The 13,528-nt window shown below is 41.6% G+C and overlaps 1 protein-coding gene across 2 annotated transcripts in view; it reads left to right on the forward strand.

Moving 5' to 3' along the window:
- Nucleotides 1-13,528, forward strand: part of brip1 (BRCA1 interacting helicase 1) — a 55,423-nt gene that overhangs the window by 18,780 nt on the left and 23,115 nt on the right. The window contains exons 9-14 of one of the 2 annotated variants that reach the window (XM_083984979.1): nucleotides 35-234; nucleotides 313-445; nucleotides 851-1,005; nucleotides 1,090-1,267; nucleotides 3,933-4,073; nucleotides 8,104-8,265. In XM_083984979.1, coding sequence (XP_083841105.1) covers nucleotides 35-234; nucleotides 313-445; nucleotides 851-1,005; nucleotides 1,090-1,267; nucleotides 3,933-4,073; nucleotides 8,104-8,265 — 969 coding nt within the window. Of the gene's footprint in view, nucleotides 1-34; nucleotides 235-312; nucleotides 446-850; nucleotides 1,268-3,932; nucleotides 4,074-8,103; nucleotides 8,266-13,528 lie in introns of both variants that reach the window. The other variant, XM_083984978.1, reaches the window with a different exon arrangement.

Genomic DNA, 13,528 nt, shown 5'->3' on the forward strand with positions numbered 1-13,528 from the left:
CTCTTCCTCTCTCTGGTTGGTTCTCCTTCCCCAGATGGAGATCGACCTGTCGGGTCAGATCCTGGTGCTGGACGAAGCCCACAACATCGAGGACTGCGCCCGGGAGAGCGCCAGCTGCTCGGTGGACCACAACAGTCTGCTGTCGTCCAAGGACGAGCTGGACAGCATGGTCAAGAACCGAATCAGAGCCACTAAACACGAACCTCTCAGGAACTTCTGCTACAGCCTGATCAAGTCAGTCCCACAGTCTCTGCTCGATGACCTTCTCTCAGGAGTCAACCAGATGTTTACTGTGTTTGTGTCTTTGTGCAGCTGGATCCAGGAGAGCCAGAGTCTGCTGACGGAGAGAGGATACGAGACTTCAAGTAAAGTCTGGAGTGGGAAGGATATCCTGGTCGTCTTCCACGACCTGGGCATCACCGCCGCCTCCTTTCAACTCCTCAAGGTACCACACACCCCTCTGCTTGTGCTTTACGTAAAGACAAAACATTTTTTTTAAAAAGAGAAGCATAAAACAGAATAAAAACAAACACAAAAAACAGAGTTAAAAACAAGAGCAAATAAAAGTAAAATAAAAGAAAATAGATAAAGTTTTAAGTTCTTAAAAAGAGCTCAGCTATAAGCACGTGAAAAGAGAAATGTTTTTAACCTGGATTTAAAAGTGCTTACAGTTGGGGCTGATTAGAAATCTTCTCCCGTCAGGAAGAAGTTCTTATTCTAGATTCCAAAAATAAAGTGGGGAACTAACCCAACTAAGGGAGTTAGTGTTCATTAAGACAGGGAATAAAAATGATCAGGAAACAACAAGAAGATGATTTTCCGTGTCGTCCTCTCTCTTCCTGTGTGGCAGCGTAACCTGGCGGAGGTGCTGGAGAAGGAGGAGCGCCTCGGCGTGGTCAACGGGAAAGAGGACACGGTGCTGGTCCCCATCATCAGCTCGGCCACCTCCATCGTCCTCAAAAACCTCTTCATGGTGCTGGACTTCCTCTTCAGGGACGACTGCAGGTCAGAGACGCCTCGGAGACGCCGGCGGAGGAGAAGAGCTCCTTTGGTGACTCGGCGGTTTCTTCTCTGTGTGTGTGGTTTCAGGTTTGCTGAAGACTACCGGGTGGCTCTGCAGAGGACCTACGCCTGGACCAACCAGGTCCCTCCGGATGTTCCCGACGCTCAGGGCTTCCTGGTGCGGAGACGCAGGGGACAGCGACAAGGCGTCAGAGTGAAGACAGAAGTCCTGACGCTCAGCTTCTGGTGCCTCAACCCGGCTGTGGTAAGAGGGCAGATGTAGAACAGTTAGGGGTGCCAAAAATAATCGTTTCAAAGATGCATCGAGATTCTTTATTGGACGATTCTGAATCTATGTTATGTCACAAAATCGCTAAATTTCTCACCACCACCAGCCCACGAGTCCGTTTTTTCTGGGCTTTTTATGCATTTATTTTGAAAAGACAGCTGGAGAGAGACAAGGAGGTCCTTTTTAGTTTAAAATCTCCTCTCCTGTTGTCAATAAACACACATGCAACCGAACTACATGACTACTACATGATTGGCTGTTTGCCTGTCATTCATAGCATTCAGGATGAAGTCCCACATCCTTGATCTTTACACAGCTGTCTTGTATCATCATACAGACATATCCTGTGTCAACATGATATGATGCATCGTATAATCGAATCGAACCAAATTGTAGACTGGTGAATCGTAATTTAACTGAATCGTGAGGCCAGTGAAGAACAGTGTTCCTCAAACCTTTTCAGACCAGGGACGACTAAACCCATAAAAAAAAAACACACTCTTGGACCACCTGACTCTACAAAGCCCTGAAACAATACGCCAACTTCAACCGTTACAACCTAAAACTACAGCTTTACCAATATCATATCTGTGATTTCACATACTAGTTGATTCAGGGTGTTTTCACAGAGGCAGTTTAACTGTGGGCCATGAGCTCAGTGTGTTTGGTTTCGGGCTGTCAATCTTCCCCCCAAATCCGGTTCGAATTTCTAACCCATTTTATGTTAAAGCAGAAGTAAGCGGAATGTTTGTGTTAATATAAGTCTTAAATAGTTTTATACAACAGTTAGTTCCGACCGGTCCCAACCGAGCAATTTGATTGGACAACGAGACATTCCATAGTGCTGATATACAGTATAACAGCACTGGGACTTTTCACAGACATAATCACTCCGCTGTTCAGCTGGACAGGAGCTAAGTCAGAGCCACGCTCTCTCAGGAGCTGCCCCATCTCTCTGCTGCTGCTGCTGCTGCTGCTGCTGCTGCAGTTATAAACGGACGTGAACATTAAAACCTGGACCTGACCTGGTCCGTCTAATTGGTGATAAATCTCTACTAAACCCGGCTGGGAAAAAAATCGCCGCGGGGGCAACTACGTTTTGACGGTGATGTGTTTTGATATTAGCGTTAGCTGTTGTTAGCCACGTAGCTCAGCTACTTAGCTTCAACTGTGTTTATATTGATTACATAGCAGATAAACAAATGTAATACGGTATCGATAACGTCTCTGTGTCTTCACGCTGGTCCTGTTGCTGCGGTGCTGATCAGACACGGGCTCAGAACCAGAACCAGCACTGGAAGCAGCTCGGTGGAAAAGCTTGTAGCTCGTAGCAAGCTAGTATGAAATGTTTATGTGTTGCCTGGCAACAGCCTTGTCTCCCTTCCAGTTGCGGAACTATTTCTGCTGGCGGAGCTAAAGAAATGATTAAATAAACAAACAAATCATAATCTCTTGTAGTTAATTACTGTTCTAAAATGCGCTCGTAGCACTGTTGTATAAAAGCAATATCACACTCGAGGTCGTGCTGTTGTACTGTATAGCACGGTGTGATTATCTGCGGCACTCGGCCTGCGGCCTCGTGCCTACGACCGAATCACAGCCGTGCTGATATACAGTACAACAGCACTCCCTCTCGTGTGATATTGCTTAAGTATCTTCCGACAGCAATCACTTCTATAGAGTGTTTGGTCTGAAACACGGGTCTGTCAGTCACTCTGCTCTGCTGTAAGCCGAGGAGAAAACTTTCCTTGTATCCTACAACCTTTATCCAATGAGGAGAGAGAACGGCATAAAGGGGCGGTCCTCTCTGTGTGTGCAGCCAAGGGATGCGCGTGAATGTGGTGACGTAGGGACGAGGGCGGGGACTGCTAACTCCATCGGGCTGACAGGAAGTTAGCCAAAACCACCGGATCGCTTACTTCTGCTTTAAATATTTGAATAATATTCAAATTTTTAATGTGTTTTTTTTTTTTAGCTCATTATATCCACCTGTACCAGCTTATTATTACGTCCCGCGTCCACTAAAGGACATTCCAACCAAATCTGTTATGTAACATTTGCAACACTTGTAACACTTTGCAACACACAACTCAATATAAAACTTCAAGAAGGGAAATCGAAATATAATAAGTAGTGGTGCAACGGAGAAAAAAAAAGGTGTGCGTGTAGTGTGGGGACACATAGGCGCACCGTGGCCGCTGAATGAACGGGCAATTAAAAAAACTTTGCTCGTATATTTGAAGCTGCAGCTCTACCTTGTGCACAACAACAACAAAATTGTTTTATGAACATGTTTACTACTCCGAATGGCGTGACGCACTAATACATATACGTTAATTTGCCTTGTTACGGAAGGCACACGTTTGAACGTCAGCGAAGTTCCATCTGACAGCCCTTGTTAACCCTCGTTAACACACAGAGTCATAAAATGTGGAGGGTGTCCTTTTTTTTGTAAGTTTACATTTTTTAATCCTGCGCCTGCACACAGATCTTCTTTGGATGTGCACACGTTTAGCTCCCATAAAAAAAAAGGAACGCCCTTGTTACTTTTCGTGGTTGTTAGTTATCTTTATAATGTAGTAACTCAGCTACTGTTTGGGGAAAGTAACTGTAACTAATTACTTTTGTGTGTTTCCTCCAGGCCTTCTCCGACCTGAGCGGCTCGGTTCACAGCATCGTCCTCACGTCGGGGACGCTGTCGCCCATGGGCTCCTTCTCCTCTGAGCTGGGGGTGAAGTTCTCCATCCAGCTGGAGGCCAATCACGTCATCAACAAGTCCCAGGTCGGTCGCTCGGTCGCTGCTCTGCTGTGTGTGTGTGTGTGTGTGTGTGTGTGTGGTGGCAGCTCAGACAAAGTGTGTTAAGGCTTCAACTAGCTGCTTGTCTTTTAACTGGAGAGAGGAGACGTGATCACATAACAACACCAGTTCTGGCTTCCTGTCCAATTTAGGATTGATTTTAAGATTTTATTGTTTGTTTTTAAGATTTTAAATGGACTAGCGTCACAATATTTATGTGACCTTTTAAGACTTAAAGCACCAGTTAGAGTGATGAGCTTCTTTTAGATCATCCAAGATCCAGATGCAAAAACTAATGTGACCGAGCTCCCAGGCTCTGGAAATAAACTTCCTCCATTGATAAAGACTAAGCTGAAAACATCCAATAATAAGTAATTGGTAAAGACGCACCTCTTCTCAGGTTTGTGTATGTCTGAACTGTTTTAATTCTGTTCTAATTGCATTGTCTGGTTGTCTCAGCGTTCAGACACTTTTACTTTGATGTTTGTATTAGGTTTTGTTTTTTTTCTCAATGGGAACATGACATATACATTTCCTTTCATTTACATTTTTCCCTTTTACAGCTGCACGTAATCTTCACTCTTATATTATTATATTATAGTATAAACATTTTAAAAATATATACAGTTAAGGTCAAAATTATTAGCCCCCTTGGAACTTTTTGATAATTCTCTAAAATAATGCCCAATGTTTGCAATATTCATACAATTTAATTCAGTAAATCATTCATCAATGACATGACCCCTTTTTGGTACACTTTGGAATGTAAAATAAATATTCAAGATTTCTTTATGACAAATCTGGTCAAAATTGAGATGGTCAAAATTATTAGCCCCCATGGGATTTTTTGATTTCAAAACAAATGCACTCAGTTTGAAACCATACCTGAGCAGTCAATTAGGTCTGAAAACACACCTGAGCAATCAATTAGCACTGAACCTTATTTAAGTGACTCCAAGAAGCAGAGTTAGTATCACTTGACCACTTGAATGAAAGGGATACTCTGACATCTTTGTAAGAAGCAATATCACCATGCCAAAAAGCAAAGAAATCAGCCTGGACCTCAGACAGAAGATAGTGGATCTTCATCATCAGGGGGAAGGATATACTGCCATTTCCAAGCGTTTCATGGTGTCTAGAACAGCTGTCCGTTGCATCATTGCAAAATACAAAGAAACAAAGTCTGTTAAAAACAAACCTGGCCGTGGCCGAAAACGCAAGATTTACAAAACTTTGGAGCGCAAAATAATCAGAGATGTCAACAAGAATCCCCGGACCTCTGCAAAGACGATTGTTGCTGAACTGGCTTCGTCTGGACTTGATGTTTCACGCAAGACTGTTGTGAGGGCCCTTCATTGTGGTGGACTTAAAGGTCATCGACCAAGAAAGACCCCTTTGCTCTCACGGCGGCACGTCAAAGCCCGACTGAACTTTGCCAGAGACAATTTGAAACATGAGGGTCAGTTTTGGAAGTCCGTACTTTGGTCTGATGAAACCAAACTTGAGCTGTTTGGGCATATGGATGCTGCTTTCGTTTGGCGAAGGAAGGGCGAGGCCTTCAACCCTAAAAATACTGTCCCCACAGTGAAGCATGGTGGTGGAAGCATAATGCTGTGGGGCTGTTTTGCTGCTTCAGGCACAGGAAACCTTGTCCGGGTGCATGGGACCATGAAAAAAGAGGATTATGTGGATATTTTGAAGAACAACATCACGACATGTGCTGCCAGTCTAGGGTTAGGTCGGCGCTGGGTCTTCCAACAAGACAATGACCCGAAGCATACATCAAAATTAGTCAAGGACTTTTTGAAAAACACCAAAATCAAGGTTCTGGAGTGGCCCTCTCAGAGCCCTGATCTCAATCCTATTGAGAATCTGTGGAGGGTGCTCAAGGTTCGGGTCCATGCTCGGAGACCAAGTAATTTGCAGGATCTTGAACAATTTGCCAAGGAAGAATGGGCTAAAATCCCTCAGGAGACATGTGCCAACTTGGTTACAAACTACCAGAAGAGGTTGTTGTCAGTTTTGGATCAGAAAGGTTACACTATTGACTATTAGTTGTCAGGGGGCTAATAATTTTGACCATGGCATTTTTTTGTTTTTTTCTTGTTTTGGTTCAGCAAACCAATAAAAATGTTCATTTGACCTTATACAGATGTTGTCTTTGTTCTTGTGGACGCACACAAACTATAAATACTTAAAGCAGATATCAGTGGAATGTTTTTGTTAATATAAGTCCTAAATAGTCCTATTTTCCGTCAGCAATCACTTACATGAAGTATTTCAGCCTAAACACGAGTCTCTCCGTCACTCTGCTCTGCTGTAACCCGAGGAGAAAATTTTCCTTGTGGGATACAAGTGTTATCCAATGAGGAGAGAGAACGGCATGAAGGGCTGTGTGTGCAGCCAAGGGATGCGCGTGAATGTGGTGACGTAGCACGAGGACCAATTGATGCCTGACAAGGGCGGGGGCTGCTAACTCATGGTGCGTTCAAAGAAACTCGTACTTTGTGTTTTTCCTTCCTGTGAAGTCATACCAGTTCGATCTGGTACGAGTTCACGGGTCGGAAGTTACGAGTGGCCGTTATAGGGAACTTTCACAGACAACAGGATGGTAAAAACACGAGCTACGGGTTACCTGGAACGCTACCAAGTCGTAGTTGTGACTTGAAGCTGTAACTTACGGTTTCAAAAGCCTGCCTTGAACGCAGCATTAGCCGAAACGGCCGTGAAGCTGATATCTGCTTTAAGGTTATGGCCCATGTCATTGTAAGGATGAGGATTTTATTTTATTTCATGAGGGGGCTAATAATTTTGACCTTAACTGTATATGATAAGATAAGATAAAATAACAATAAATAGGAAATAGAAACAATTATATTACATCAATTTAGAGAAAGTGAACGAGAAGAAAATAAATATAATAAAAACTAAATTAATTAATTAAAAAATGAATAAAAAAGTATTAACAAAGCCATTACAGGTTTCCATTGTTTAATAAAGTCAGGTTTTTGACACCTTAAAGGGACAACGAGGAGTTTCTCCATCGGCAGAACGAAAAATTCTGCAACAATAAAAGAGTCTCATATTAATGTGGATGAATCTACATTACCCACACTTGTTAATGGGCCCATTTTCGATAAATATATCGTTTTGTCTCCATCGTCATTTTGTTATTATTAGTGGTGGTGGAAATGCTGGTCGAGCCGACCAGCGTTTCTTTACTTTCGGTTTCATGAGAATAACGCCGCCGAATCACCGTTTATGGTCGGAACTACAACGGTATGTGATCGTCTTCCAACCTCTGACTTTAATTCTTGATGAATGAAAACATAAGTCCGTCTTGCGCCGGTCAAAGAATTTCACGGTGTGCGGAGGCTCATGGTAAATGTAGTAGGAAACACTTCGCTTTCCAAAACTGTCCCTTTAATGAATATGTGATTTGCTCCATTAGGTAAATGTCCCATATACGTTATATGTAGACTGTGACTGTATATTTTATTTTACTTTAAAGGGACAACGAGGAGTTTTGGAAAAGCGAAGTGTTTTCCCACTACATTTATGAGCCTCCGCGCACCGTGAAATTCTTTGACCGGCGCAAGACAGACTCATGTTTTCATTCATCAAGAATTAAAGTCAGAGGTTGGAAGACGATCACATACCGTCGTAGTTCCGACCATAAACGGTGATTTTAGCGGCGTTATTCTCATGACTCGCCACAAAACCGAAAGTAAAGAAACGCTGGTCGGCTCGACCAGCATTTCCACCACCACTAATAATAACAAAATAACGATAGAGACAAAACGATATATTTATAGAAAATGGAGCCATTAACAAGTGTGGGTAACGTAGATTCATCCACATTAACGTGAGACTTTTTTATAACCAAATAGAAACTCCTCGTTGTCCCTTTAATCTCTTCTTTCCATACCCTCAGGCGTTGCTCCTAATAATGTTATTATGGTGTTTCTAATAGCTCTAAATCTGTGTGTGTTGGTGTCGTCCACCTGGTCGTCAGGTGTGGGTGGGGACAGTCGGTGCAGGACCTCAGGGCAGGAAGCTGTGCGCCACCTTCCAACACGCTGAGACCTTCACCTTCCAGGACGAGGTGGGCGCTCTGCTGCTGCACATCTGCCAGGTGGTGGCCAAGGGCGTGCTCTGCTTTCTACCCTCTTACAAGGTGAACACACACACACACACACACACACACACACACACACACACACACACACACACACACACACACACCACTAAGACACACAACCACTCACTCAGACTGTAATACAACAGGAAACACATCACTGACCTGGAAACTGTGACTGAGTTTTGGTACTTTGAAGGTTTACACAGTTACACGGTTAGAAATCCAACATAACATCCCAGAAACTAGAGTAAAGTAAATAAATAAATACATTTCATATAAGATTTGCTTTTTAGATCCTCCCTCCATCATCTCTCCATATTGTTATCGTCATTACTCTTCATCATTATCATTAGTATAGTATTGTTGTTGATATTGATATTACTATTGTTACGTCACTCTTCTTTTCTTTTTTTTTTTTTTTTCTTTTTTTTCTTTTTTGTCCCCCCTCCCTCCCCCATGTCTATTATTAACTATTTATCTATTTTATTTCCCTTTTACCTAATTGAAGTATTACTATTATTATTATCATTACTGTTACCAACCTGCATAGATATCACAAGTGCGCACACACACACACACACACACACACACACACACACACACACACACACACACACACATACACATAATAACACAAATATTGTTGTTTGTTTCACAATTTGTTCTTGTTATCTTTGTCATATTTCGTTTTTGTCCACTGTACTGTCCAATTTCACAATAAAAAATAAATAAATAAAATAAAACTAACATAACAATTAACAATTTAAACAATTTTCCCTCAAAATAAATTAGAATAAACACTTTACACTCAAGTAAAAACATGGTGAAAAGCTTCTAAATTCACAGAGTAGATGACCCTGGATGCAGCTTACCAGAAAATACAGGTGCATCTCAATAAATTAGAATATCATGGAAAAATTCATTTATTTCAATAGTTCAATTCAAAAAGTGAAACTAATACATGATATCGATCCATTACACACACACACACACTAGAATATTCCATGTCTTTATTGTGTTTAGTTGTAATTATTATGGCTTACATTTAATGAAAACCCCAAATTCAGTATCTCAAACAATTAGAATATTACATCAGACCAATTGAGAAAATGATTGTTAATACAGAATTGTTGGTCTTCTGGAAAATTGTCCATTTATGTGCACTCAATACTTAGTTGGGTCGCCTTTTGATTCAAATACTGCATCAATATAGTAATTGTGTAATACTGTTACTATAAAAATAAAATAAGTGGACAAAATGGGAATGTGTTTTTAAACAGAGAAGGTATGTAAAAGTATAAAAGGGCCTGTGCAGTGTCACACAACAGTTTTAATCCAGTACAACAGTCTTTATTATTGTTTTAATCTTTGATTTGATTTTGTTTTTATTTATTATATGTGAAATGTCCAATACAATCTTTATTGATCAGAGAGGAGTGATGATCACTTCTTTTTATAAAATCTTCAATCAAAACCTCTCAGTTGTGTTGCATTGATCTGGTAGTTGTAGTTTCCCCCTGTCGCCACCGGGAGGCGCTGGAGACCACGAACTGGACGACAAACAGCCTGGTGCTTTTTTTTGTTGTTTGAAGGAATTTGTTTTAACTTGATGCAGAAGTTGTTGTCAGAGCCTCCTCCAACTGGATCCCTGTAGATCCCAGTTAGATCCCAGTAGATCCCAGTAGATCCCGGTGTGGAGTCTCGACCGGTGTCGTCGTCGGCGACAACAGATCGGCTCTGATCAATAGAGGCAGTTGTCAGCTTCTTGTTAAGTGGCGTCGCCCTCACAGAAGTGGATCCTCTTTCAGTTAATGAGAGCACACTCGTAGACACTTTGTCCCCCTTTGTTTGTTATGCGTTTTTGTTCATGAATAATTAACGTGCGCTGCAGCTCACTTGTCACATCGGCTTACAGAGGGAGAAGTGGATTTCATTCATCACAACGCTCCGCTACGTCGGCCTCTGGTCAGCTCACAGAATTTGGGTTAATTAACATACAAACGGTAGGAAACAGCAGAGTGAAGGGTTTAAGGTCGTTAGTAAAATAAATCACTTTATTTCTCTGTATTAATTTTACAATAATGGTTATGGTAGTGGTTTGTTGTCGTTTTTTTTTAAATATTTTTTATAATTTAGAGCTCTTTAAATGAACCATTCTCTTCTTTTTTCCCATCATCACTCTGTGTACTCATCGTGGAAAATAACCCTATTTTTAATTCCCAAAAAAATAAAATAATGATAATTTCCAGTAATTGACAGGAAAAATGGAAAGTGTGTAAAAAATAAATCATATTGTAAAAGCATATGCTGCTTTTTCTTTTTGTTTTTTGACTATATTCCAGATTGTTTCAGATTTATCTTTGGGGTCTTAACCACTATTATAATTTACACCCATTAAACAATGACAGCAGAGACTTTAAATCCATTTTTATTTGGCTTCATGTGACTCAAATAAACCTTTAACTCTGTGGATTATAACGCTGCATGTCTGCTTTTGACTTGCAGCTGTTTAAAATGAAGCATCCTCTACTTCCATCACCAGTTTAACAGATCTTGCTTTATTCTCCTCTTTTTCTTTGAATACTTTTCTGAAAGGTAAAAATTTCATCAGTAATTTAGATGGGAGAAAAAAAAGGAAAGATTTGTGTACGTAATCTGAATTGTTAACACCGACAGCGCAAATTAAGCTGTGAAACTCATGTTGAGTTTATAGCTATTTATCATTTTTGGACTTTTACATGTATTATAAATAAAAACACGGAATAAAAAGAGACAACTACAAGTCGTTAAACTAAAACAATTAACAATAGATATAATATAATATCTTAAAACTGGTGCAGCTCTGGTTTGTGCTGCTTATTATTAGTTTTCCTTTAATGATCCCACAACGTCTCAGATTTGACTCCCGTTAAAAAACTTTTAACTTTCTGCTTTTTGTTATATAAACAATATATTTATGTTTCTGCTTATTGTTTCTACAAAACCATCTTAATATATTATCTGTCAATAATATACAGTATATTATTCCCCTGATAGAGAAACATTACTTAAACTATTTTCTTGCCTTGAATCATAAAAAAAACGTCTTTATGATATTTTATTTTGCCAGTTTGCCCGTGCGGCCGACCAGGTGTGTGAATGTTGTGGTTATTATTATTCTATATAATAAATGATCTATAATCTGTTGTGATGTTCCGCTCTCACATCCTGTATCAGCTGTAGAGAGGCGTGTTGTCATGGATACGCTGCTGCCGCTGTGACGACTCGGTGTCATTTCCCCGGCGGACACATCCGACGTTAAAAACCTCTCCAGCCGTGTTTTGCCCTTGGCAGAAGTAGTTTCTTGCCCTCGGCGTGCGAGCTCGCCTCGCCGCGTGTCTGACTTGTGTTTCATGATGTCACGAGCGCAGTGATCTCTGGTTTGATTTCCTTCCGCCGCCGCCGCTGCTGTCTTTGCTATCCAGTAGCGTTTTACCTTCCTTTCTGTGGGCCGGGCCGCGCCGCGCCGCCAGCCGAGCGGCGAGTGGCGAGCAGCGAGCTGAGGGATGTTTTTTTATTAATGATAGCCGTGTAGGAGTCTTCTGTCTCTCTCTGTGCTGATGCATAAATATTTAATCTGCAGTCAGCTCTTAAAGATGAGGAGATGAGGGGATATGAAGGGCTGGGGTATTAATTGGAGCCCGTGGAGGCCTCGTTGGTGCCGCTGAGTCCCGTCTGCTCTCCGATCTGTGCGTGTGTGTGTGTGTGTGTGTGTGTGTGAGAGGATAGGTCATCTCCAGACATCCCTGTTTCAGTGTGTCTAGGTGATGGCTATCAGCCCCCTCACACACGGCTGCCTGTGTGAGGCGGAGGGAGGGAGGGAGGGAGGGAGGGAGGCCAGCAGACGTGGTGCAGGGTCAGAGAGGCGTCGCTTTAAAACTCCTGTTCACACACACACACACACACACACAGTCAGAGATACAGCAGGACTGAAGCGTCGGCACCTTGGCTGCTTCGTCCTCTAATGTCAAACAGGATCATCAGTGTGTGTGTGTTCTGTAGTTAGTTTTTTATTTTCAAAGTGTCATCCACCAGCTTACAAGACACTTAAAGCCCCAGTATGTAACTTATTTGGCTTTTTATTATCAAAAATCAAATATTCTTTCATAAATACGTATTTCACTGAAGTGGAATCACAGCCACATACAAATGAAAGCTTTCTGGTACCTTAGAATGAGTTGTTACAAGTCGTTACAAATACATAAGTGGGCGACGCACCGAACCGAGGCGGCCATGTTGCATCGCCTTTTTTTACGTTGAGTGGCAGCGTGACCGTAGGTAACCACGGAAACTCAGCGGAGCTGTCGGCTCGGCCTGTTAAAACTGTCACCACTGTGTAGTGTGAGGAAGGACGGAGGCACTGGTGTTGCATTCAGGTGCAGTCAGGCAGACGGCCGTCGACAAACCAACCGGATGTCATTTTACTCCACCAGAGAAAGACGGTAAAACAATACCACATCACCATGACAACACATTGTCATGCCTGTATTGTTTTGCCTCGTGCTGGCGGACCACTTGTTTACATAGACGCTTGTTTATCCTGTTACATGCAGCGTCTGTTGTCTGTCTGACGTCTGCCCCATTTAATCTGAATGCAACATCAAGAATACGTTCAGATATGCAACCGCACCGCTAGATGGGGGGAATTCCTACACATTGTACCTTTAATACTTATCTGGATCTGAAGTTATTTGGGTTAATTATTTTGTTTGCGCTACTGTACCGACTCCGAGCTACAATCTCCTGGAAATTATTTGGTGACAACATGGCATACAAATTCAGAATAATGAAAACAAATGATTAATTGCTAGATTTATTTACATGATACATATCTAATTACTCAAATGTCACAAATTATTTTAATTTTTCTACCAAGAAGTCTGAAAACAGTTGCGAATTTAGAAATTTCCAATGTGTAGGAACCCTTCAGGCCTTTAGGATGAACTTTGCCAGGAGGAATATCTGAGTCTACATTCATCAGACATTAAAAACAAATCCAGACCAGTAAAACTTTACAACAAAGCCTTTACCCGTGGTCATGATATAGTGGAGAGTAAAACCCAAAACAAAACAAAAAGACCAAAAACACGTCTCTTTATGCAGCCGTGGGTTAATTTACATTTTGAGTAAATGCAGAAGGAAACTCAGGGGAGTGTTGTTGGGTATTAGCACACTGCTCAATAATACTTTTCTCTTTTTAAGACATGTGGACACACAAAGTATGTCTGTAATCACACACTCACACACTTCCCTGCACCAG

Source organism: Trachurus trachurus (assembly GCF_905171665.1).
Source record: "Trachurus trachurus genome assembly, chromosome: 13".
In the NCBI taxonomy this organism is placed as follows: Eukaryota; Metazoa; Chordata; class Actinopteri; order Carangiformes; family Carangidae; genus Trachurus; species Trachurus trachurus.